This window comes from Phaenicophaeus curvirostris, chromosome 4, assembly GCF_032191515.1.
Source record: "Phaenicophaeus curvirostris isolate KB17595 chromosome 4, BPBGC_Pcur_1.0, whole genome shotgun sequence".
Classification (NCBI taxonomy): domain Eukaryota; kingdom Metazoa; phylum Chordata; class Aves; order Cuculiformes; family Cuculidae; genus Phaenicophaeus; species Phaenicophaeus curvirostris.
Genome location: NC_091395.1, coordinates 49255448 through 49282101, shown reverse-complemented (window position 1 = coordinate 49282101; position 26654 = coordinate 49255448). Strand labels below are relative to the sequence as shown.

Sequence of the window (26654 nt, the reverse complement as noted above, 5' to 3'; positions counted from 1 at the left end):
GAACTGGAACAGGTTGCCCAGGGAAGCTGTGGATGCCCCATCCTTGAAGCTGTTCAAGGCCAGGTTGGATAGGGCCTTGGGCAGCTTGATTTAGTGTGTGGTGTCCCTGCCCATGGCAGGGGAGTTGGAACTGGATGACCTTTAAGGTCCCTTCCAACCCAAACCATTCCATGATTCTATGATTTCCTTCACTCCTGCAGCACCAGCTGTGGCTGGAGTCAGGTGGAATGGGAGGTGTGCCTTGAGCATCCAGGAAGAACCGACTCCATGGACAAGAAAACCTCGGGGATGAAACTTGACAGCCCTCTGCTGATGACCAGCTTTGCTGAATGACCTACCTGAAGTCTAGCATCTGCTTGCATAACTTAAAACTTCTTTGCATTATAGCAGGAAAAGAATAAGCATCCGCAAGCAAATGAAGGACTGGGCATTGATTTAATGAAAATGGCAACCACACTGGCAACCAAAATTGCCAAGCAACGCTATTTTATGTTTGAAAAGTTTACTGCTCAGACAAAGGAAGGATTCTCTTTACAAGCTACATTGTTGCTCCCCCTCGTCATATCTGTGTTGTGAAAACCATAGAAGGACCAACCTGCAGAGACAAGGCTCCAGTGCTTCTCCTTCATGTTTGAGAGAGGAGCCGAGGCTGAAAAGACATATGTCTCCTGTGCTTCAGAAACACATAGAATCATAGAATCATAGAATAACCAGGTTGGAAGAGACGCACCAGATCATCAAGTCCAGCCATTCCTATCAAACACTAAACCATGCCCCTTAGCACCTCATCCACCTGTGCCTTAAACACCTCCAGGGAAGGTGACTCAACCACCTCCCTTGGCAGCCTGTTCCAGTGCCCAATGACCCCTTCTGTGAAAAATTTTTTCCTAATGTTCAGCCTAAACGTCCCCTGGTGGAGCTTGAGGCCATTCCCTCTTGTCCTGTCCCCTGTCACTTGGGAGAAGAGGCCAGCACCCTCCTCTCTACAACCTCCTTTCAGGTAGTTGTAGAGAGCAATGAGGTCTCCCCTCAGCCTCCTCTTCTCCAGGCTAAACAACCCCAGCTCTCTCAGCCATTCCTCATAAGGCGTGAAGGGTGCACAACCTCCAGCTGTAGGGAATGTGCATCACAGAGGACATGGTGCCTCAAGTTACGACTTGCAGAAGCACATGGCTGCCATGACTCACAGGCTGTTGTGGGGCACTCCTGTGCTGTCACTGCTTACAAAGCAGACGTAGCTGCTCCCTGCTCACACATAGCCTGCTTTCCCAAACCAGTCACCATGGCAGCACTTTCAAAACATAGCTGTGTGGGATGTAAGAAATATGTACCTTCCTGTGAGCTCTCCAGGACAAGTGTGGCCATGGCTGAGTGGCTGCTGCCTAAGCTCCCTGGGACACAAGGCTCAGGAGAAGTGAGGGCAGCATCCCTCCGTCCTCCTCAGTGCTGCCCAAGAACACTCTCCTGCTCCCCACCCTCTCCAACTGTGGGATTACCCGCACATTGCCTGCTCCTCCCTCCCACTACCCCAAAATGTGCCCCCACCTGCCTAATATATTCATGTCCTGCCAATTACCCAAAATAATTAGCCATAAAATACCCAAACAGTAGCTATGCTCACACTAAACATCATTACTTTTCTCATATATTTCATGGGAAGTTCAAAATACCTTTTGGTATCTGGAGGCAGTGAGTTGGATAAGTGACTTGGAGATATTTGGTCAGATAAACCAACACCTGAACACTTGCCAAGCAACACCAGAATTTCTCTTACAAAGGGAAGGCTTAACCTGTACTCCCATGTGTGCTAAAGGGAGACAGCCGGGACATTTTTCATTGAGAGCTGAAGGGAACTCTCTCTCTTTGGTGTCAAGATCGTTTGGTGTCTTCATTTGCAACGCTACAGGCTTGGGGAATAGTGGCTGGAAAGCTGCCTGGCAGAGGAGGATCTGTTGGCGCTGGCTGACAGCTGGTTAAATGAGTCAGCAGTGTGCCCAGATGGCCAAGAAGGCCAATAGCATCTTGGCCTGTATCAGACAGTGTGGCCAGCAGGACCAGGGAAGGGATTGTGCCCCTGTACTTGGCATTGGTGAGGCTGCACCTTGAATACAGTGTTCAGTTTTGGGCCCTTCACTACAAGAAAGACATTGAGGTCCTGGAACTTGTCCAGAGAAAAGCGACAAAGCTGGTGAAGGGGCTGGAAAACAAGCCTTATGAGAGGTGTCTGAAGGGACTGGAGTCGTTTAGCCTAGAGAAGAGGAGACCGAGGGGAGACCTTATCACTGCCTACAACTACCTGAAAGGAGACTGTAGCAAGGTGGATGTTGGTCTCTTCACCCAAGTGATAGGTGATAGAACGACAGGGAATGTCCTCAAGTTGCACCAGAGGAGGTTCAGACTAGACATTAGGAAAATATCTTCACTGAAAGGGTTACCTAGCACTGGAACAGGCTGCCCAGGGAAGTGGTTGAATTGCCACACCTAGAGGTGCTTAAAAGACAGGTAGATGAGGTGCTCAAGGATGTGGTTTAGTAGTGGACAGGTACGGTTGGACTTGATCTCAAAGGTCTTTTCCAACTAAACAATTCTATGATTTCTCAGAGCAAATGAAAGGCAAGAAAAGCCTTTCCTTTCTTGCAATGGCAATCCTGATAATACTATTGAAGTACAGTCCTGAATATGGGACGGCAAACACATAACACACAGGAGACAGCAGATGGGGAGCACACAGTCTCGGTGGGCTGCTAGGTGGGAGCTCAGCAAGGTGTGGGGCAGCAACAGGGAAGGCGTTCCGGGGATACTGGGTGAGATCGCAGTTGAACTCATCTCTCCCTGGCTCTGCTGAACTGGCCAAGGCAGTGGCAGACTGAAAGCAGGCGATGGAGACACTGCAGAGGCTTGAAGATCTCATCTGGAGTATTGTGTCTTGTTCTGGAATCCTCAGCATAAGGAGATGAACATGTTGGAATGGGCCCAGAGAAGGGCTACAATGCAATCAGAGGGCTGGAGCACCTCCCATATAAAGACAGGCTGAGAGCGTTGGGCTTGTTCAGCCTGGAGAAGGCTCAGAGGTCTTATAGCGACCTTCCAGTACCTAAAGGGGCTACAGTAAACTGAGGAGGGACTGTTTACAAGGGCAGGTAGTGATAGGACAGGGGGGAATGGCTTCAAATTGGAAGGGGGAAGGGTTAGATTAGACGTAAGGAAGAATTTCTTCACTACGAGAGTGGTGAGGCACTGGCACAGGTTGCCCAGGGAAGCTGTGGCTGCCCCATCCCTGGAGGTGTTCAAGGCCAGGCTGGATGGGGCCTTGGGCAGCCTGGTCTGGTGGGATGTCCCTGCCTGCGGCGACGGGGTTGGAACTGAATGACCTTTAAGCTCCCTTCCAACCCAAACGACCCTACGACGCTACAAGATGCCCAGGGTAACGCGGCCCCTCCCGCCGCTCCCAGCGCCGCCTGCGGGGCGGAGATCTGCGGCTCCTCCCGGCGCCGGGGCGGAGCGGGACTGTGCCGGGGAGGAGCGATGCCGGGGCCGGGCCGGGCCGGGGCGGAGGGCGGAGCGCAGCGGGGCGATGCCGGCCGCCCTGTCCGCCGCCTGGTCCCTGCTGGCCGGCGCCTTCCTAGCGGCGCTGCTGCTGCGGGACTGGGCGCGGGGGTCCCGCGGCGTCTCCGTCTCCGACCTCTTCCAGGATCTCATCCGCTACGGGAAGACGAAGCGCGGGCGCGCGCCGCGCCTCCTCCAGGTGCCCAAGAGGTGGGCAGGTAGTCCTACCATGGGAGGACAGGCTGAGAGAGTTGGGGTTGTCCAGCCTGGAGAAGAGAAGGCTCCGAGGAGACCTTATAGCGACCTTCCAGTGCTTAAAGGGGCTACAGGAAGGCTGGGGAGGGACCTTTTGCAAGGGCTTGTAGCGATGGGGAGTGGGGGAATGGCTTTAAATTGGAGGGGTGAAAATTTAGTGTAGACATTAGGAAGAATTTCTTCACGATGAGGATGGTGAGACATCGGCACAGGTTGCCCAGGGAAGTTGTGGCTGCCCCATCCCTGGAGGTGTTCAAGGCCAGGTTGGATGGGGCCTTGAGCAGCCTGATCTGGTGGGAGGTGTCCCTGCCCGTGGCAAGGGGTTTGGAACTGGATGATCTTTAAAGTCCTTTCCAACCCAAACTATTCTGCGATTTTATGATTCGATGATCTGTAAGGTCCCTTCCAACCAAAACCATTCTATAATTTGTATGGAGCTGGGCCCATTGGGGAGGGAGGAGGGAGTTTTATTCTATTTTTTGCAGATGGGAAACAGGACTATAGAGACTGCGATCAGACAGAGTCCATATGTCCCAAATGGGAGCAAAAGCCTAATCCCTTGAATCCCAGTCCCACATAGTGTCTGCAAAACATGACTTACTGCAAGACTGAAGTTAGGGATCTGAGAATACAGACTCCTGGGTGTTACTGCGGGTTTACTGTCTTAAACCGACTCTCAGTCATCTTCTTCCTTAAAGGTTTCTTTTTAAAATGTGGCAGCATGTTAATATAACTGCCTGGACCCTGTGTGAATAGTAAGGCAAAAGAAAGGCTGCGTTACCCAAATATGTCCTTTAATAGCTATTTAATAGGATAAAAGAGGGAAAAGATTTAAAAAAACAAAAACCTACAGCTTTCTATGTTTCTATGCATTGCTGGGATCTCATCATTTTTGATGAGCTGAGATCCATGACTAGAACTAGCCTTTTACTTGAATAAGATGGGATCTTGCAAGGCCAGCAGGAAAGATCTGGGAAGCTATTTAGCCCAAAGATTTGATTTCCTCTAACGTAACGATCTTGTTAATGCTGACGGATTTTGCAAATATAACATTCAAGCCAAATGTTAAAGTTGCAGAGGTTATAATTTAGTATCTTGGTTATGAAGGTTCTGGTTACAGAAAATTCCCAGGGATGCGTTTAAGCTCTGCGGTATCCTCAGTGAAAATAAGTGCTTGTAGAGGCTTTAGCTCTAATTGCAGTGCACTGCTGAGTGCCATGTTCTTGAGGTAGATTCTCTTTTAAGTTGACCTTCCTCCAACAGAAGTTTCCCATCACCTAGGGAACATGGTGCCTGAAGAACGTGACTTTTTCAGGGAACTGGTCTCAAAGCAATTCTATGAAGTAGTGAACCTGCAACCCTGCTAACTGCAAGAGTAGAGGCTATCCTGAAGGTAGCAATTGAGGCATTTTTCTATTTCCATTCACCTGCATCTTATTTCCAAACAAGCACTGTATTGTCACTAGCCTGGGCTTGCTTCTAACTCTGCCATTCCATTTTGTCAAATGTTATGATTCATTTCAGGTTGGCTTAGTAGATACTGAACATTCCTGTCCTTGAGGGATGACATACGTACTTATTGCAGTGCTGGATTGCTCTGTAGGTCAGATACACTCCCAGTGTAATTTGGATTACTGAAAGCTCACAGGCATGGATCTGCTAGGCTGGCAGGGCACTGGTAGCAAAATAGCAACACATGTGGAGAAAGTTCTCCAGTGAGTGATGAAACAGAAGTCTATTGAGTAACAGGACAGCAGGGAAACCTTGAAACTTGGGGTGTGAAATGAATTTTTATCAATATACAAGTTCCATGTGTCTTCTAAGCAGAAGACAGAGGAGATGGGCTAAATTTTACTTCTGCTGTTGCAGATTAGCAGGGTGAGTGTTGCTGTCTCTGCCTGGTAGGAGAAGGAACTGAGGAGAAGTGATCACCTGAAGCAGCTACCAGCAAGGCACTCTGGAACATGCAGGGGTGTTCACTACCTCTGTAGTTCTGCCTTGGCCTCTATATTGCTGTTGGGATACCTGAGCAGCTTTGGGAGGGTCTCACTTTATTTTGTTTCCCTACGCAAGGGTGTTGTTCTCTTACCCCTACACTGCCTCCAAAAAAGAAGTGTGTGTTCCAGAGAAATATAGTCTTCTCTGACTATAGAGTTATATCCTAGTTCTGTACTTATGGTTACATTGCCAAGAGAAGGCCGTCAGCATCTTCCCATTGTACACAGTCATCTCTTTGCAGGTGTTTTTAGAGGTCCTCATTTTTATTCATAGCCACAAAGACTTCAGTTTTAAAACCAAAAGGAAATACTGAGTCAACTGGCTTAAGCTGGACATCACAGGCTGTTTAATTCCATTCAGTTATTTGTCATGACCATGAATTATTGTGTTTCAGTAATACATAAAGCACTTTTGTAAGTGCATTATGGGGTTGGGGGATTCTTTGTTTTCTTAAAAAAAAACCACGTGGTCTTGCCTTGTAATCCTTGTTCTCCTTTTTAGTGCAGGTATGGTTAGCAAGGTAAGCAAAGTTAAGAGTTTATTCCAGGCAGCATTTCACTGGGGGAAGAAGGCATTAAGGTTATTCCTGCTGGTACAACTGGAGTCCCAAGTTCTCTGCTCATTGATGTGAGGACCTAAAGGGGATGTGCTTATCATCAGGCAAGCATGTCCTGCAGTGGCATTTCCAACTAAGAAATGATGAAAAAAGCCCCTTTTTGTTCCCACAGGTGGTTTACTCACTTTTACGTGGTTTCTGTCCTCTGGAATGGCATTCTGCTGATCTGGCTTTCCCGAGCTGTGTTCTTTAGAGGATCATTCCCATCATGGATTCAACAGGTGCACCAAGCTCTTGGCAGAGATTCTCAGAGTGAGGACGCAGGCAAGTGCTCCAGCTGTTGTGAAGCAGCTGCATAAATATTAGAAACTTTGACTATCATCCTGTGCCAAATTTGTATTCTTCCAGTGCTACTTTATCAGCTACTCTTAAACTAGGCTCCAAGTGACTTTCCTGCAATACCAAGTCCCTTTGTCATTATTCAAGGTAGAAATCATTCTGTTTCATGGATATGATGGCTTTCAGTAGTACTTTTAGCAGAAGAAGTCATTAGCACCTTCTACAAGTAATCTTACTGTGGTCATCACTACCTCAGATGTACAAGTACTTTTTCCAGTGCTAGGCTGATTTAAAATGAGGGTAATATTTTAATCTGGAGCAGGGAAAAAATAGCCTTTTTGAAGCATTGTCAGGGTTAAATTGTTCCTATCTATCTCAAAGTTGCTATTTTTTATCTGCAAGCAGATAGTGAGCACTTCTCTGCACTTCTGGTCCTCCTTTTGCTTTGGCTGCATAGTTGTCGAAGACTTGCAGAATGCCTCTGGACCAGCGTGTTTTCTAATGGCGTCATTCATATTGTGCAGTATTGCTTTGGACTTGCTTATTACGTTGCCGTTGGCTCAACTGTGCTATGTCAAGTGCCTACTAACTTCACGAATGGTAAGTGCCTGCTTAGTTATTACCGAAGATGCAGTTTTGCTCCCATTTGGTTCCACTGTGGCAAATGGTTCACTTGGTCTCATAGAGGATTGCTTGTGTGAGAAGTGTGTTGACTAATGAGGTATAAAAATACTGGCATAGCTCAAAGTAACTATATTTCAGTATATTACATAATCAACAAGCATTACACTCAGACACTGATACTTTCATGATAACCATCACTGTTATTTCCTGGAAGACATCTCAGAGATACTTTCAGGATCATTACCGATCAGGTTTGCATTGAGATGCATATGCTTTATGAAGGATAGTAATAGGTACCAGTTCTTGGATGCCACTGTGCAATTGTGGCTTTCAAACTGGAGCTTTCGTGTAAGGTGAGTCTGCAAAGCTATCATGGCCACCTCCTTTGTCTTCCACTGAGAACTCGTCAATGCTCTGCCTTGAATCAATCAGTCTTTTCTTTCCCTTGGTACTGTAATATCTACAATAATACAGCAGAAATTTGAATTTAATGATCTCTTTCTGCTAAAACATTCCACTGAGTATTACAACTAGGCTGTTGTTCCCCTGCGCAGATGAATCGTGAGCTGGCTTTAACATTTCTGCCATGACTAATTTTCGTAAGGTGGTCATTACCACAAATGTCACTTTAGTGAAGTTTTTAACCATTTCTAACTCCTTCAGCTTGCGTTTAATCCAGTGATTTTTTAAAAAAGAGCTTTCAGATCTCCTAAGTGTAGATAAAGCCTTTTTATTTCTGGACCTGTTTTCTTCTTTTCAAGTCTTGTAGCTCTTCAGGGATGGTGTATTGGCTTGTACATAGGAACTCACCCTTAATATGAAATTTTTCGAAGGCCTAAATGTGCATGTATGTAAGCATATGTATGTATGCATGTATATCATTCACTGCATAAAAGAAAGACAACTGTGTGCTTATATGTTGGCCAAAGCAATGACAACATCTTTAATTAGGATAAGAATTATAAACTATGTTGAATATTGAGGTCTTAGACCATCAGTTATGTATGGATTGTACATCATACCATACCTCAAGCTTCTGGATTAAAAAAATAGATATTTGCCTTTTTTATTGTTGAGTGGTTAGAGGAAACGAACAATCAGCTGAGCACTTAAAAGATGCAGGATTTAAAAGCATCTTTCAAAGGATTCACTACTAGAATTGTGTGGGACAGTAACATTTTAAAAATATATATAATATTTTGGGATGATGCTTGGGAAGGTATTTCCTGGCCATATTATTAATGAAACATATTTCATTCAGGAAAACAGCTTCCTGTGCAGATCTCTTGGTATCATTTCATAGGAGTTGTGATGTACATTTGGGCCTCTCTTCACCAACACAAATGTCTTGTCATTCTAGCTAATCTTAGAAAAACTAAATCAGGTAAGATATTTCATTTCTGCTGGTTTTTCCTACTTGTTTCAATAGGCTTCTGTAACTTACAATATCCTAAAAAATGAGTAATTTTCAGTTTCTATAGTGGGGTGCCCTCTCTAAGACTTTCAGTAGATTAAATGAAACTGTTTGGAAGAGAAATTTGATAGCTGAGTAGAGGGGGTGTCTCTGTATATATAATTTTATAGAACATAAAACAAAGGTTTAGCTTCTAATACCCTAAGGACAGACACATGCTAATGCTTAGGATTTTTGACGCTTCTTGGGGACCTCCCTTCAGTCTCCCTGTGGGCTAAAAATAGATTTTCTTACTCTGTATTTGTGCCAACAGGCAGAGGTGGCGTCTTATTCATTAAGAAGGGCACAGCTGCCAGATCAGATGGAGGTAGATGATGATAATTTTAATGAGCATAATGTTCTGTAATTGTGAGTAGAAAAGCTTGTTCAATGCTTGTTCAAGTAATTTCTTTCTGTTTGTTTGCAGGACAGGTCGTAAGTCTGAGCCACAGTGTACCTTCTGGCCACTGGTTTGAGAGAGTTTCTTGTCCTCATTATTTTGCAGAACTCCTGATATATGTATCCATGGCCATCACGTTTGGATTTCACAACGTGACGTGGTGGTGTGTAGTGATGTATGTTCTTTTTAACCAGGCACTGGCTGCTGTTTTGTGTCATGAGTTCTATCAGGAAAACTTCAGCTCCTACCCAAAGCATCGAAAAGCATTGATACCATTTGTTTTTTAGAGTATTTCTTCTGAAGTATCTTTAGTGTAAACTGTGAAGTGTTTTCTATAAGAGAATAAAAGATTTATAGTTTATTTAAGTCAAGATGAAATTGCACATTTTCTAGTTTAAAAGCTCATAATTTTGATGATAATCTCATCCATGTTACCAATTTATTTAGGGAAATGCAAGGCCTCTACATATCATACAAGCTAAAAAAAAGGTTTACCGAAGACTTTAATTCAAACTGAAGAGATGCTAATTGGCTCTTTTCTGTTTTATATTGATACATAAAACCTTTGCTGTTGTGCAGCCATCCAAAATACATATACATCACAACTGTGTGGTGAAAGGAAGGTGCAGGAAATAACTTGAACTACCATATTTCATGTCTTGTCTCATATTTAAGCTAGTATTTTTTTCTTAATCTCTTTTCTTTGAGTCATGTCAGAGGGAGGCAAATTTGTATATTGTCTTTCTGTGCTTCCCTGTTGATAATTAAAACCAGCCACTGCTTTATAACTGCAAGCACAAAAAACGGTGGAGAAAGCTGTGGTGGAGGAATGACTCATGCTCAGCAGTGGAGATAAACAGACCCATTCTCTGCATTATCTGTTCTGCACCAAAGTCAGTATTCATTGATGAAAACTCCTCATTTATGCCTAAACTGGGAAAATCATGGAAGGATCTCTGTCTAGAGAGACAATAGAAGAGAATTTTCAGAAAGTTAATGTTCTTGGTTATGGTTCTGTGATCCTTATTGCAGGTTATTGGAATTGTTTGGAGTGGGTAGTTATGTAGGATGACCATAACCATGGCTACAGTAGTTTTACACAGCCTGTGAGAGCAGATGTAACGAACTTCCGAGGCAGAGAACACACAGAAACCTGTACCTTACAAGCATTGCAAAGAAATTCTCTGCTGGGGAAGATGATGTCCCTCAGTACGAGGGGAGGGGAGTGGTGGTGTGCTTGATCATTGAATAATTTGGTCCTTCTGATACAGGAGTGAATGATCAGTTTGCATGACATAGCACATGAATGCTGGTATTTCAGCATGTTTTCTACTTACATGCCTATATTATTTTGTATATGAGAAGAACTTAAATGTACTGTAGGTTATGTTATGAATTATCTAATTTAAAACAGTTTATGACACCTTATACTTCTCTTTTGTATAATTTTCCTGGGCAACCTGTGCCAGTGTCTCACCACTCTCATGGTGAAGAAATTCTTCCTTATGTCTAGTCTAAATCCTCCCCTCTCCATTTTATACCCGTTCCCCCTTGTCCTATCACCACAAGCCTTTATGAATAGTCCCTCTCCAGCTTTCCTGTAGGTCCCTTTCAGGTACTGGAAGGTTGCAATAAGATCTCCTTGGAGTCTTCTTTTTGCCAGGCTGAACAAGCCCAAGTCTCTCAGCCTGCCCTCATATGGAAGGCACTCCAGCCCTTTGATCATCCTTGTAACCCTCCTCTGGACCTGTTCCAACAGTTCCATCTCCTTCTTATGTTCAGGATTCCAGAATTGGACACGGAACTTAAAATGAGGTCTCACAAGAGAGGAATAGAGGCAGAATTGCCTCCCTTGGCCTGCTGGCCACGCTTCTTTTGATGCAGCCCAGGATATGGTTGGCCTTCTGGGCTGCGAGTGCACACTGCCGGCTCATGTCGAGCTTCTCATCAGCCAGCACCACCAAGTCCTTCTCTGCAGGGCAGCTCTCAATCACATCATCCCCCATCATGTACTGAAATTAGGGATTGCCCCTAATTAGGAATTGCCCTTGGCCTTATTGAACTTCATGAGGTTCTCACAGGCCCACTTCTCCAGCCTGTCCAGGTCCCTCTGGATGACATCCCATCCTTCCAGCGTGGTGGCTACACCACTTAGCTTGGTGTCATCTACAAACAGATATAACTCTGTCTTGCATCAAGACATAATATGCAGACCATCTCCAGACATGGATAAACAACCTGAAATAACTAGCATGAAAGAATAAACACTCTCTTAAAGTTGCAAGAATTTATTGACATGCTTAATTGTCTTGTAAGATGTAGCTGGTTTAGTTCAGGAGATAATCTGAAGGGAGTCTCCAGATATGGTTGGATAACCAAAAAAAATAAACATTTTCTGGGGGATTACACGGTTCTTTGCCTAAAACTAGTATATATACCTACTACTTCTGTAAGAGGGGATGCCTTTTTTAGAAGGGCCTCCACTTTAGCGCTGAATTGGAAAATAAAATTACCATAGCCTTTGCTTCGAAGACTTTGTCCTTTTCAGTATTTTGAAAATATGTGCGAATAAGCGTTTCTCACAGCGCGAACCCAAAGCGCTGCTCTCTCCTTGGGCCTTCAGAAGCCCGGCTGCGCCCAGGTCCTTCCTATGGAATCTTTTTGCCTTGTAACGCAACCGTTTTGCTTCCCGTCCCTCCACCGCCCTTTCCCTGCCCGCAGGGAACGGAGCTGGGGCGGAACGCGCTTCCCTTCGCCCGCTCCTGGGAGAGCCGCGGAGCCGCACACACTGCGAAGGAACCACCGCCCGGCGGGACCCGCGGGGGGACGTGCGCGTGGCCCCGCCCCTCGCGGAGGGCTCAGCCAATGGGCGCGGCGCGGTCCCGCCCCTCGCGAAGGGCGCAGCCAATGGGAGCGTCTTAGCCCCGCCCCTCGCGGCGGAATCAGCCAATAGGAGTGGGTCCGTCCCGCCTCTCACGGCGGGCGCAGCCAATGGACGCAGCGCGGCCCCGCCCCTGGCGGCAGGAAGCGGTGTCGGGGTTGGTCGGCGGGGCCGGGGCGCCTTTAAGAAGGGCCTGGCGCCCCCCCGAGCCCTCAGCGCCGCGCTCGGCCGCCATGGCCTCACCCCCGCGGGCCGCCGCGCTCCTGCTGGCGGCTGCGCTGCTGCTGGCGGCCCCGGCGGGGCTGGGCGCCGCTCCGGAGGAAGAGCCCGGCGGGAAGAAGGAGCCGGCGGCGCAGGGAGCGGAGCCGCGGGCCGAGGTGAGGCGCGAGGCACCGGCCCGCGGGGCGCCTCCGGCTCCTTAACTCTATTCTTTTTCCGCCTGGCCCGGCGGCTTTTCCTTCTTCTGCCGAAAGAGCGGGATTTAAGTCCCTTAGGAGAAACGGCCGGTGGTTTTTTTTTTTCTCCCTGTCGTGAGGGGGGAAGCGATCGCGCCGGGGCTTCCTCAGACGAAACCGGGCTTCGTTGTGGCTCCCGGTTTTTCCTCAGTGTTTAATTTCTTCGTGTTAACTTTTTTTTTCTTTCTTTTTTTCAATGGTTATCTTGGTTAGAGGATTCCCGTGCCGGGTAATGACACGGAGGGATGGAAAAAAATAAAAAATGTAACGTGTGGCTTGATCTAGAGCGTGCCAGGTTTTAAATATCAAAATCAAAGCTTTACAGCACTGCTAGAGGTGAAAGGAGCTCTGGTAAGTGACCGTGTATCACGTAGAGCGTGAAAACTTTTATATATCAGGCCCCAAAATTTAGATGTGGAATGCTGGGAAGTTACCGTGTTAAAACACGTTGCAATCTGTGCTGGTGGATGTGCTCAAACAAGCTTGCTTTGCCATCTCTGGTCGAGCACGTGAACACTGACTTCCTTGCACTGTGGAAATCTCAATCTCTATAAAAAGTAAACACTTCAGTGAATAAGTTAGACCTGGAGCGCGCTGGTCTGGTTTGACCACTGGAAAAATCTTAAAGGTAGTTTTCAGCAAACAGGCAGCATGTTCTAGAAAAGCTGATAAAAACTTGAGCACAATTTTAATGTGGCTAAGACACAAAGATTCTTCAAAGGAATAAAGTGATCCTGACAGTTTTTGAAAAGACTTCATGTTTTTCCTAAGGTATCCTAGTCACCCAGTTTTGGTTTGAAGAGTGTAATTCTTTATCAGAAAATTACATATTCGGTCAAGGTCATTAAGTTGTCGGGGATTGTAAAGACAGCCATATTAATGCTGAACTAAAGCAGCCTTCCTATGTGTTGTTGTAGTAGTGGTTCTTGTGTTCTGGTAATAGCATGAACGGTGAAGTGCTGCTGTAATCATCAGTGCAGTTTCATCTTCTTGCTAAGTGCCTAGCTAGCAGTTTGAGGTAGGTGGCAGCCAGTAACTGGTTAATGATCATTAACGCTGTGTGAGGGGTGTATACTTAAAATGTCACACTGCACGCTATGATATGGCAGGAGAAATGCAGGGCTCGGTACGTTTGCAAACTAACTGTTCATGCCTCATTAACTAGCTGGTTTGCTGTTGTTGTCATCCCCCCTTACAGAAGGGTTCATCGCCGGTTGCTCCAGTTCACATTGTCAATGAAGAGTCAGCTGACAAGACTAATTTGGGCTTTATTCATGCATTTGTGGCTGCTATATCGGTCATCATTGTATCAGAACTGGGGGATAAGACGTTCTTCATTGCAGCCATCATGGCAATGAGGTACAACCGTTTGACAGTACTGGCTGGTGCTATGCTTGCCTTGGGACTGATGACGTGTTTATCAGGTTAGTGCTCTTATTTTTGTTTCATCTATTCAAATGTGCTGGGTACTTACATATAAATAAATCCTAATTGAAATTAAAATGAAGGTACTAGGTATATGCAGGTTTGTGTTTTGATGAGAGTGTGAAGGTATTCCTGGGGATCGTGGCTCAGATGAATATTTAGAGTCTTGCCTTTAATGAGGTGTATGCACTCCCTACACTTCAATATGAGTTTAAGGAAGAGGAATGGGATTGGGAGCCTAAGCACTTCCTTTGATTTTTGGACCACTAGTTTCCTTTATATTTTTAGCTCATGTTAAATTAACGTGCCTGAAGGGAATGTGGGAGTGACTTCTGTTTTTTCCACCTGAGGCAAAAGATTCTTAATATGATGACAAATATTCCTTGTCTGACTTGTGTCGCTGTATGTATAGCTGTTTGGATTTGCGTTGGGAGCTGCATAAGTGGAAGATGACCTTCTGCCGTGATTCTTTGGGATGGGTGGTACTGACGGAGGCAAGAGCTAGGGAGGGAATGAGATTTCAAGTGGCACTTGAGGAACCTGTAGCTGTGGGTGCTTACATAGCCATGATTGTAAAATGGCACAGCCTTCAGGTATATCAGATGTAGCATAATTTTTGTGTCCATTTCATGTCCATTTCAGAATAACTGGAATAACTTTCATTGGTTTACGTTCACTGGAGATAGCTGATTAACTGGCTTCAGGCTTCTCAGAGTGTTTCTATGAATCATTTTTGAATGTGTAGCTATTGCTATATATATATATACAGCTATTGCGCTATATATATACACACATGTATATGTGTATACACACACATATATATATGTATTGCTGTAATTATCATTGTAGTCTTGGAGCAGTTTGCACTTGCACTGTGGGTAGTGATAGCATTGCGAAAGCTTCTTCTACTACTTGCTTAACTTAAGTCTTTGATGCTTCCTCCACCTCTACACTGCTTGCTTAATTTAATGTTATTTAGTATCACAAGCGATACGCTGTTTTGTAAATATTGCAGTCTCTTTTCTCGGGCCCTCTATGGCTTTACTATTTTCTATACCAAATCTTTCTTCAAATCTTTCTTTGTGCTTTTTCATAAAAGCTTTCTTTTCTGCTTTATCATCCAGTTTAGAGGTTCCCAAGTATGTTTTTATACAAGCTGTGTCTGGAAATTCCTGAGGGGCTTTGCCTACCTTGATTTCACAAAAAAATGTGCTTATTCAAACTCACTGGTTCTGAGTAATAACTATTTGGAGTGTTTTTTCAAGCTGTGCTTAGAGACAGTTCTACCCTTATGACATAAAGTGCCTTCTCATTATGATTATTTCGTTATTTTTATGTTTCTATATGCAAGTAATGCTAAAAAAAATTGTGTATATTTTCTTGCGTTGCTTTAGTATTTTTTTTTCTTGCAATACTTCGGTATTTTTAGACTTTAAAAAGTTTAGTTTACCTTCTTTCTTATTTAGCCATGCAACTAATGCTGTTGCTCATATACGTACGTGCTGTGTTTTCTAATAGTGCAGCCTGATTAATTTTGGTCTCATAGTCTTACTTTTGGTAGTGGCTATGCAGATTAATTTCCAGATTATGTATTAACTCCTAAGTGCTTTTGTCACTTAAAGTGTGTGCCAGGACACATGGTAATAATTCTTCCTTTTAGCTATTGTCACGTGTAGTAAAACAACAGATAGTAGTGAGTGCATGGTCTAAGCAGCCTTTAATGTTAGGTGTGGAGTTTTAATTTCCATTCATTTATACAGGCGTTTTTAGTCCAAAAACTGATAACTAGTCTTACTTTGTGAAGAAGCAAGTGCTTTGTCCTGGATATGTATTTCTTCTTTGAGAAGTAGTTTTGGCTTAGTTTGATGGCCTTTGATACCTATAAAAGTAGATTCCCTGTGGAGGTAGCATTTTGGTCTTTGAGTGGGATCAGTGCTTTTAAGTTAAAGGAAGATCAAAGTCAGTCACATTGTGTTTATGTTGGGAGTGAGAGAGAGAAGAGAGTGGTAATATGCACGTGTTTGCACTTGGCAAAAGAAGACAGGCATGGATTCGTGCAGCTGGATCATTTGTGGGTATGTCTAGTAGATTTAACTTCTAGAAAATCCTATTCAAACTTTATCTGATAAAAGAAATAATTGGAAAGAGACGCTATCCAACATGTCATATATAAAAATGGAATTAGCTGATATACACTGACTGATGATTACAGATGATAGTTTCATGTCATGCTTGGGGAAAGGCCTGGCTTGCGTAGTTCTTGATGGGAAAGATAATGTTGCTTGGGCATCACCTTGGGAGTAGCAGCTCATCAACTTTGCCTGGTGTGCCTTGTCTTCATGTGATGGACTTCAGTATCTGGCATGACCAGTAACAGTTTCTAGAGTCTCATTTTCTTGCAAAAAAAAAAAGTTATATAAAACAAACAAAGCATGCAATATGTGTTTATTGTTGGATATTTGAATTGCATACTTTGTAGCAAGCATTTCTTAGATATGGGAAAAACAATTATGATTCTCACGTTTATTTTTTTAAATGACACATTTTTTTTTTCCTTTCAGTTTTGTTTGGCTATGCCACCACAGTTATTCCTCGTGTGTACACGTATTACGTTTCAACAGCACTATTTGCAATTTTTGGCATCCGAATGCTTCGAGAAGGCTTGAAAATGAGTCCAGATGAGGGTCAGGAAGAGCTGGAGGAAGTTCAAGCAGAAATTAAAAAAAAAGATGAGGAAGTAAGTCATAAGCTTTCTGTAAATTTTGGCTGATGAAATAGTTACAGCCATGAAGCTGCAGAACGGCACTGTCATGTTTGGGGTGTTCAGTTGTGTCTGTGGTTGATAATCTTGACACAAAGTGTGTGGTAAATTGGACAGAAGTGGCTCCTGGAGGTTCTTTCAACTGGTGATTCCAGTTCTGTGGCAAGTCTGGTTTCTCCAGAGAGAAGAGACTTAGAGACTTTCTCCATAGAGTCCCTTCCTCTTCTTATTTTTTTTTTTCTTTTAATGCATTACAAGTGGAGAGGACATCAACATTTTACTCTTGCCTCTTCTTTTTCTTTCTTTTTATGGTCAGGCAGAGTAATGCTGAGGTTTGTAGTGATGAGGCAAAGTTCTCTGTTATCCCAGAATGGCTGGGGTTGGAAGGACCTCTGGAGATCATGTAGTCAAACTCCTTTGCTAAAGCAGGTTCACCTACAGCATGTTGCTTAGGAAAGCATGTGGGCAGGTTTTGCTTATTTCCAGAGGAGGAGATGTGCAAACCACAGCCTCCTTGGGCAGCCTGTTCCAGTGTTTCATCACCCTCACAGTAAAGAAGTTTTCCCTTATGTTCAGGTGGAACTTCTGTGTAACAGTTTGTACCTGTTGCTGGGCACTGCTGAAAAGAGTCTGGCCCCATCGTCCTTACCCCTGCCCTTTAGATACTTATAAGCGTTGATAAGGTCTCTCTCAGTCTCTCCTCGTAAGAGAGAAACTGCAGTCCCCTGATCATGTGTGGCTCTATACTGGACTCTCTACAGATAACAACTTTCTAAATATACTGGCCTGCTTCTAAGGAATAGCATGGAGCATTAATCTTATTTATTTTAAGATTTTTATTTTCCATTAATTTTATCAAATCCTAATGTGAGAGCCAGCACTTAGGAAGAGGGAGATCCTGGCTTTAAAAATAGGAGGAAATCTGTGGTTAGAAAATAGGTGGCATTCCTCCTGAAATGGCTGTGTAAGTGCAAGCAGTACAAGGTGGGCAATAACTGGAGATTGAAGGTGTTTACAAGTATAGACGTGCGTATATATGTACACTCACACAGGTGTGTGCATATATGTAGCTATTTTTTTTAAGTGGTGTTTATTGTAGATAATACACTGATAATGCAGCAGCCAGTGGCTAATAAGATTCCAGATATTACATGACTAGCTTTACTGTTGAAGCATCTCATTCAGTTTGTTTAAGTGACGTTTGTAATGATATGGTTGTTTGGTTTTGTTTCTTTTTTTTTTTTCCTTGTCCTCTGCAGCTTCAGAGAACTAAACTGTTAAATGGGCCAGGAGATGTGGAATCAGGGCCAGGCACCACTATACCTCAGAAGAAGTGGCTACATTTTATTTCTCCAATCTTTGTTCAAGCTTTTACTTTGACGTTTTTAGCAGAATGGGGTGATCGTTCCCAATTAACAACCATAGTCTTAGCTGCCAGAGAGGTGAGTGTTGCTGTTCTTTTGCCCACTTTGGGTTGCCTGCAGAGAAGCAGGGGAGATAAAATACTCTCACAGGAGGTGTCAGATTCACACCTGCTGCCTTGACGTGCTTTGCCTCATGTTACAACTGCCAAGACCTGAAAATAATTGCACTAGATCTCTGTGTAGTAGTATATCTATTGTTACATGATTGGGACTGTACAAGTATTTCTGGAAATAGTTTGTCACACAGGTGAGTAAAATTGTTTTTTTTCTTACAGTATTGAAAGATGCTACAGAATGTCTCATTCTTTGATCTGTGCTATGACTTTAGCACAGCTTTAAAAAGAGGCCTTCATCCCAGCAAACTTTAAGCTTTTAAAAGGATAACCTCTTAATAAAAATCTTAAGTGAGTGGTACAATGTGTGAACGGTATGGTGAATAGACCTAAAATCAACTCTAAACTACTGTGTAGTAATATTGTAAATGAAATAACATTCAGAATGATGATTGAAATGTATATAACTGTATTAGATTTAAAGTAAAATTAAGGCTTATAGTCAACCTTTTAATAAACATAAGTAGCTTGCCTGTGCTCTTTTATGTATTGAGATAATTTAATTTTTTTTTCCTAGGACTTGTGTCACTGCATTTTCAGACTTTCCCCAGGGATAAATTTGGGCTGAGTAATGGAGTGGGCCATAATCTGTAGGAACCTCTTGTCTTTATTATAGTGCTTGGAGTTAGCGAGGCAGGGAACAGCCAGACAAGAGGATGATCTCATTGTTCAGGCAGTTACGTGCCATCTTGGAAAACAAGGAATCCTTACTGCCTCTACCCGAGGTTTATATGATGCTAGGCAAGTTGCTTAAGCCCATCCTTCCACAGGTGGTTATTGGCTTTGGGTTTGCATTTTGAGTGTCCCATTAGGAAGTGTCCATCAGACTCTGCCATCTGATCTGTAAAGTGCTGAGCATTGCAATTAAACACTGGTGTGTTCTACCTTTAGCATGTGAAATTTTTGTGCTACAAATACTACAAAAAATGAATTGAAGATATCTTCATCTTGGCTTTCAAAATCAGTAAATTATTATGATCTGGACCTTTTTCCATTTTATCTGTGGGATTCTTATACCCTTTTGTTTTATAATATATTCAGATAAATCCTTGTCTGTGAAGTACTAAGATATATAGCAGGACCATTACAGAGATGCGTATGAGGAAAGAAATTGTCTTTGTATGGACATCTGAGCAGTGTGCCAAGTCAGCTGTGACCATTCATTCTTCAGCAAAAGGAAAACGAAATACCGTTCATTAAGCAAGTGGTGTCCATCCTGTCGTGACAAACAGGTCTCCTTTGGAGGAAGAAAAAGGCAATAATTTGGCTGTCTCAATGTGTACACTAGGGGAATGAATTATGTCTGTCTTAATGAACCTAGTACTGACAACAGTCCTTAAGAAATTGATTTTACACTTTAATAGTTTACTGTGTATAAGAATTGCTTATCCATTTAAGAAAATGGAAAAGGAAACTCCACAGTGTCCTACTAAGCTGGCTTCGCCTCAGCTTCTACATCTGAGCACTTCTGCTCCTGGAAGCACTAGGCTGAGGGAAGCTGTCATAAGTTGCTACCTTCCAGGGGCAGCCCTAGAGAATGGGGTAGGGGCCAAGATCGACCCTCTGTCAGTGGAGGCTCTACAGCCTGTTGCTGACTGCTGTGAAACAGGAACTTTAGGTTCTGACCCTGCTTTCTGCCTGTACTTCTTGATGGATTCCTACCTTTCCTTGGTGCTTGCCACCTGTGCTCACTGACATGTGGTTTTGTTTCTCTTGACCAGTCAGTGTGGTCTATGAGGAGTAGTCAGGACATGCAGTACGCAGCAGGTGGGTCTGGTAGCATTCAGCCAGGCAAGCTGACCCTGACATCTTCAGACTCTGCTTCCTTCTTTCACTATTGGAGAAACAATTAGGAAAAAAACCCCACACCTTTCCAGAGATGTGTTAAGGAGGTGCGTCACTGTGTAACTCAGAAATGCTGAAGGGAAGCCAGGTTAAACTATATCTTTTCTTCATAGCATATCACTTCCTAGACAGTTCTGCTCTTCACCTATTAGAGATTTCATGCATTCCTCATGTGAAGGCAGCAGGTATATTTTTCCTCTTGGAGACAGGAATCTCACTTGGAGCCAAGCCGGAGACTCAGCTCCGCTCTCCCTGATTCATCGCTGTACAGCGGGAAGTCGTGCTCTACCTTGCCTTCTTTATCAATCATTAGAACACTTATTTGTTTCTGATGCTGGAGGTGTTCAATGCACATGCTACCCTTAACTGTGTAATTTGTAAGTAGGTCTGAGAAGCCCTTTTAGACAGATGTGCTCACATATTGAGTAGCTGCCTTTTATGCAGTGATATGAAAGCTGTCATTGACAATACGCTTTGAAAACAGTTTATTATTCTCTGGACTTATTCTTTCATACTTTCCCATTTGGGGTGGGGGAAGGGTATAGAATATAAGCTTGTGAAGCTGGACAGTGGGTTTGGAATGTTTTAGCTACTGAAAGGTTTCATTTGCAGTTAGTTCACTTGGTTTATTTTTCTCTTCCTTTATAATTGGGTTGGTGTTCTTCCAGCTGATGCATGTTGTGTGTCTCAACAGCTGCCACCTTCCCCTCTAGAGGCTGCTTAACTGTTGAAGTACAACAGAGTGATTTCTGGATCTATATTTAATGGCTTGAAGATGCTTCTTGTTGAAGCATGCCAGATTTAGATTTAAGTCTGTCTTGCTAGCTGATGTGCACAGTTACTGGTCTTTAAGGCAGTGATGGATTGCAGAGTGAAGTAAACACCAGAGATTATCCTTTGTACTTGACAATGTGCAACCAGGGAATCAAGGCATTGCTTGTTTGTGGCAGGAGGTTGTTGCAGGACTAGTGGATTTTCAGCTGTGCTGATGTTTCCCTTCTGTGTTTTTTTCCTCAGGACCCTTATGGTGTGGCAGTTGGAGGAACAGTGGGACACTGCCTATGCACTGGTTTAGCAGTTATTGGAGGGAGAATGATAGCACAAAAAATTTCTGTTAGGACTGGTAAGTAAAGACTCACTCTAACCAAAAGAATGCATTGAGCAGTGTTTGTCAAAATTTTTGAACACCCCCCCCCCCCCCAAATTTTTTATTTGAGTGTGTCTTTCATCCCCCCTCTTCCTTCCATTTTTCTCTGCCCTGTAGTCAGCTCCCCTTGCAGAGTCCTGCGGGACCCTGGGCTGCATGTCCCTCCTGTTAGGCATAGTCTGAGCAGGTGCCACCACCCTGCACAGAGTCCTTCTAAGGAGTCCCGCCTTAGTTGAACTTAATGATTTACTGACTCTGATTTAAGGAGTCAAAATGGGTATTGTGGCTCCAGGTGTAAAGATGGACACAAGCCAGGTATGTTTTGCTTCACTGCTAGCTGGCTTGTAGGAGACCAGAGGAAAGAAATACAGTATTTTGAGTAGTTATGTATTGTTTGACAGTGGATAATAGTAACTCTGTCATAATACTGACTGCAGACCTTCAGGTGATCAACCGAACTGTGTACTTACAAGTTATGCCAGCCATGCAGAAGCTTTAAAAGCTACTGTGTGTGGCATAAATGTTTTCTTTTATCATAGCTACTGTCCGTGACAGGAAGTATCAGTAAGGCTACATTGAGTTGGTTTTTTATACTTAGACTAGGTTGTAGCTTGTTTTAACTGTCAGTCCTGTGGTGTAGTGAGATTTCTTGCCCCAAGGAAGGATTCTGTGAAACTGCTTCCTATAAATGTTCATTTGGAATATTTGTTCTATAATTGCAGAGGTTGTAAAAACCCGGCTTCACTGCAGAAAGTGAAACGTGCATTCCATCCTGTTTGTTTGCCAAGGAAATTAGTGATGAGGCGCTAATCAGACAGTGATTTAATATACTCCTAATAAGCTCAACATGGATCTTTGGTCACAGGACTAGCCTTATTAGGTTAGACCAAAGATCCATTAGCCCGTTAGCTTGTTTAGAGAAGAGTAGGAGAGTGGTCCAGAAACAGTTATGCTTTCTCAGAATGCTGTCCCAGCCTTTAGCAGATTGTGGCCATGGCAAACAGTTAATGTTTTGGATACTGTCTCTTTCAATGTATTTACTTAAACTGTGCTAATTTCTTTGTCACTCTTAACTGATGGCTTGTTCCAGCATGAGAATGTTGTATTTTATTTTCCCCCATACAGCTAAATATTCAACAGCAGGAGTCAACCTCAGTTTTACACTAGCTAAACAAATCAGAGTAAAGCAAAGCTTCCTTTTGAGGACCAGAATATATTCTTGTAGATGCAGTTAGACAAGGGGGTGGCATATGAGCATCCTGACATTCAGTTAGAAACAACAGCCACTGTTTGCAGCATAAAGTAAGATTTCTTTGGAATCTGGCATTTAAAAAAAAAAGGTAGAATCTGTAGTGTGTCATGGAAGATATTCAACTTTCAGTATCTAATTTGGTTTTTGTTTGTTTTTTCTTTTCAGTGACAATCATAGGAGGCATTGTCTTCTTAGCATTTGCGTTTTCTGCACTATTTATAAGTCCGGACTCTGGTTTTTAAAATTTTTCATCACTGCAAAAGAACATGGGTTGGAAGCATCAAGCAGCTGTCCTTGTGCATTTTTTGTATATAATGTACAGAATTGTAGTTAAAACAAGCACTGAGGATGAGACACTGAACTTTTTATAGCAAATGATTCATGGGACTTGACGCATTTATGGACAGCTTCTGCAGTGGAGATCTGCTTACTTATTGCCTGGTTTGTTTATTCTGTGGCGCTGGCTCCTTTGGTGGGATTTGCGTGGTTTTCTTGCTTGTTGGACGTGGCTCAGCTGAGTTTTGAGGATCTACCCTCATAAATATCGAGGCTTCCTCTCTTCTTCCTCTGTTACACATGGCCATCTTTCCTGTTTCTTCAAGAGCTGATTCTTAAGGCTTCTCAGAGCAGATTGTGTCTCATGCCATGTTGCTCAACAGAAGGTGTTAAGGAGAAAACTGCTGGCTCCCACTTTGCCAAGGGTGTCTGTTCCCAGGGTATGCCCAGGGCTAGATAATCTAAGCAGCGTGGGAGCAGTTCCTTTATCACTGAGTGGCTGAGCCACCAAGAGAATTCTCTAAACTTAATTTAGAGGGAAAACTTCTTAATCAGGGATTTTTATCAGGAAATGGTTGTGTGGAGATTAAAAACTTACCATGTTCAATATGCAATCTTTCTGGAGCTGGTATTATTTGACTTTTCTTTTTCATCATTTTTAAATATTAAAGTATAAGGAAAGTAATGAAATGGTCCAACTTAACGATGTTTCATTCCCAGGATTGAACAGTCATGGAGTTCTTAGATTTAGATGTATTCTTATTTTTATTTTCAGGAATAGAAGTGTAATCTGAAAGAGTATTAATAAAACATAGCATATCTATTTGGTTTTTCAGTATTGTTTTTGATGGTTTCCATAATTCCTGTCACACAGGTTTGCCTAGTGATGATATACTGAGGGTGAGGAAAGTTAACTAAATTTTGGATACTGTTATAAATGCCAGTTACACTTAGAAAATGTTGACTGCCGAAGATACGCGAGTTGCAGAAATAGATGCTTTTCTCTGCTCTTTGTTTGGATTTTCAGCTAACAGCTTAAATAACCCACTTAGATTTATTCAGTAGCAGTCGGTAAGCTAGAAGATACAGTTTCCAGTGTGAATCTGCTTGTTGAAGCTGAAGCAATACGGAGCATTACAAATTTGACCATTCAATTCATAGCTCACAGAGCAGTCCCCATACCTTCTCCTATGCCCAGAAAAACCCTTAATTCCATGTTTCTCCACCTTTTAAGACCACGGTAGTGTGATGGCTGTAGTACACAGTGGTATGAAAACAGGCTATGATTTCAGGTTCCAGGTCTAAATGTTCATGCTTTGGCCTGAAGGAAGGATGCTGTTGGCATCACTGCTGCTAACTACTAGGTGAGGCACTGCCTTGGATTGGTGATGTGATTTTTTGCTTTTTTCCCTTTCATTCTGTTTTTTATTTTTTTTTTTAATTCCTTTTGAGCCAAACATTGTAGCCAAAGCTTCAGAGCCTGCAGCCTCTTCTTCACCACAGCCTGAAAACTCAAGCTCTGTCCCTGGTGTGTTTCAATTCCTCCACAGAGGGAATTTGGAGCAGCGGTGGCAGGAACAGAGAACCCCAAAACCCTACAACCGCTTGTATTAATCGAAAGCATTGGTGCTGGGCTACATCACTTCCATACAGGTGTGTCCTGGGTAAAGTAACTTGTGCTGCAGTTCATCATTCTGAAAATTCTTGCTCAAAATTGAAAAAGCCAAACCAGTGGGCTGTACTCTAATGTGGAAGCTTTCCAGCCATATATGTGCTGCCTAAAGCTGTTTTCATATGAAAGCAATTGGTATCAACAGAATAATGTTATTTAACGTGGTGTTTGTAGAAGTAAGTGTGAAGTTGCAGAACAAATCTCTGCAACTTCCACATTTATGTTTACTATTACAAACATACACACGATACTAAGTACTGCTTGTGGCCAGCCACAGCAATGGAGTTGGCTGCTCTCTAGTGCTGGCTGGGCAGGGAGGAGTTACTTTGAATAGTGGTCTTCTTTTCTTAAAAGCACAAACATTGACTTGTTCTTGGAAATCTGTTATAAAATTAGATGGCTCATTAAATTTTAGTTAAAGCTTTGAAAAGTGCTTTTGTAGTTGCTACTAATTACAGTGATTTAATGTTGTGAAGTGCCTCCTGGAATTTTTCACAATTTAAAGAATCTAGTGAGGATGCAACCTAAGCCATCATCATACTACTTTCTTGGATTTTTGGTGGATTGTCATTGGATGTGATGTTTTGTCTTGAAATGCATGGATACTTGAGATACAGATAGTGTCTTAAGGAGAGTGTATGTGTGTGTGCATATGAATATACATACATTTTAAAGTGTCTTACCTTTTAGGGTGAGTTTGCATCAGATACTTCCAGATTTTATTAGTCTTTCCTTTTGTCTGTGCTTCCCTTAAAGCAGCAGGTCTTAGTGGAAGAGGTATGTTGGTAAAGTGAAGTCAGTTTGGTTACTAGACTTAAAACATCTCTGGGAGATTGTGAGCTGGCTCACTGGCCCCAGGGCTAAAACATCTGGTGTGGGAGATATTAAAGGCAGAGCACAAGATGATTGGGACTGACACTGCAGTGACTTGTGATACCCTCTAAATTCCACGGGTGGGGAGCTGAAAGCTAGTGTTTTGACAGTTGCTATGTAATGCGTGTGAGCAATAATTGATTCATTGCTACTGCTTTACCCACCTTGTGTCCAAAGTGGAAGTTACTGATCTCTTAGGAAAAGAAACGCTGTCTCTCTACATCTCCTTATGCCAAGAGATCGAGTTGGAGCCGTGGGGTATGTCTCGTCTGACAGAATGAGCTGTGTGCTACCGTAGGCTCATGTTGCACCTTCATCTGTCTACGTCCTTCAAGATCATCAGTGAGCTGGAATGAATTTTAGCACCACAGCTGGCCATATAGGAATGAATTATTTTGTCTTTTCAGCAGCTACCTGTTCCAGGGGCTGGGCATATGCAGGGCTGGGAACTACACTGCCACAGTTCAGGATGGCAGGGCAGGCTCAGCACCGTAACAGCAGGGAAATGTCCCTCATGGGGTTTTAAAAATGCTTCTGCTGTGAGGCATTAAGCGTAGCCTTCTTCTAGATGGTGGTACTTCTGGGGCAGGAGCTGGTTGGTTTATCAGCCAGCTAAAGCCTAGCCTTTCAGGAAAAAAGTATAGAAAATGTTTAAATAATAGTGCTTTTGCCCTTTAAAACTGAGGTAGGTTTGGGGTTTGCCTTGTGTTTTAGAATATGAAAAGGACACCTAAGGTAATTGGCTGAAGTTTTAGTTTCTGCAGTCCTATGAAGTTTCTTGTTCTTTTGTAGCTGGATAATGTGCAACAGTGAGTGCTGAAGTGTTGAAGTGAAGGCTCTGCAAATCATTGCACTGAAACAGGAGAAAGGGGCAGCTCCCACCATCAGTTTCCCCTGTCCTGCAGCTGTGGTTGCTGAGGGGAAATGCAACAGCAGCTGCAGCCAACTCCAAAGGACCCTCCGAAGCAGTGTCTCAAGCAGGAATTTGCATCTCCTGACTGCACGTGCACACAGCAGAGGTTTAAAAGCACGCACTGCCTGGAACTACTACTACCCAGGCACCAGAAACAAAGTGAAGATGGTGATCAGCTCTACTGGGATGAGAAAAATCTCACTTCAGCTGAGATGTTCACAAGAAAGAGCTTGTGCTTTGTTGCTTTTGAAGGTGCCTATGCCCAATCCTCAGGTAAATCCTGTCGTAGTACATCATAGGTGGCAAAGGACAAGAAGCAGAGATTAAGGTAAACTTGTATCTGTCCTGCCAGGACAAAGACTTCAAAGGAAACTTATTGAGGGGAAATACAGGTCTAGTTCACAAGCAAGGCTGCTCCTCCTAGGGCAATGCCACCAGGAATGCAA

At 43.3% G+C, this 26654-nt stretch overlaps 2 protein-coding genes across 3 annotated transcripts; both read left to right on the top strand.

Moving 5' to 3' along the window:
• Nucleotides 1-3565: 3565 nt before the first annotated feature.
• SRD5A3 (steroid 5 alpha-reductase 3) lies at nucleotides 3566-9537 on the top strand. Of its 2 annotated transcripts, none has more exons than XM_069856027.1 (5): nucleotides 3566-3756; nucleotides 6528-6679; nucleotides 7100-7294; nucleotides 8580-8702; nucleotides 9199-9537. In XM_069856027.1, exons 1-5 carry the CDS (start codon nucleotides 3575-3577, stop codon nucleotides 9456-9458), a joined length of 912 nt encoding a protein of 303 aa, XP_069712128.1. In that variant the 5' UTR covers nucleotides 3566-3574; the 3' UTR covers nucleotides 9459-9537. The 2 variants fall into 2 exon arrangements, with proteins under 2 accessions (XP_069712128.1, XP_069712129.1); XM_069856028.1 differs by having other exon boundaries at nucleotides 6528-6683; nucleotides 7104-7294.
• A 2685-nt stretch (nucleotides 9538-12222) lies between these two features.
• Nucleotides 12223-23573, top strand: TMEM165 (transmembrane protein 165). The gene is made up of 6 exons (XM_069856026.1): nucleotides 12223-12429; nucleotides 13706-13931; nucleotides 16494-16669; nucleotides 17953-18135; nucleotides 21093-21198; nucleotides 22640-23573. Exons 1-6 carry the CDS (start codon nucleotides 12286-12288, stop codon nucleotides 22714-22716), a joined length of 912 nt encoding a protein of 303 aa, XP_069712127.1. The 5' UTR covers nucleotides 12223-12285; the 3' UTR covers nucleotides 22717-23573.
• Nucleotides 23574-26654: the final 3081 nt, after the last annotated feature.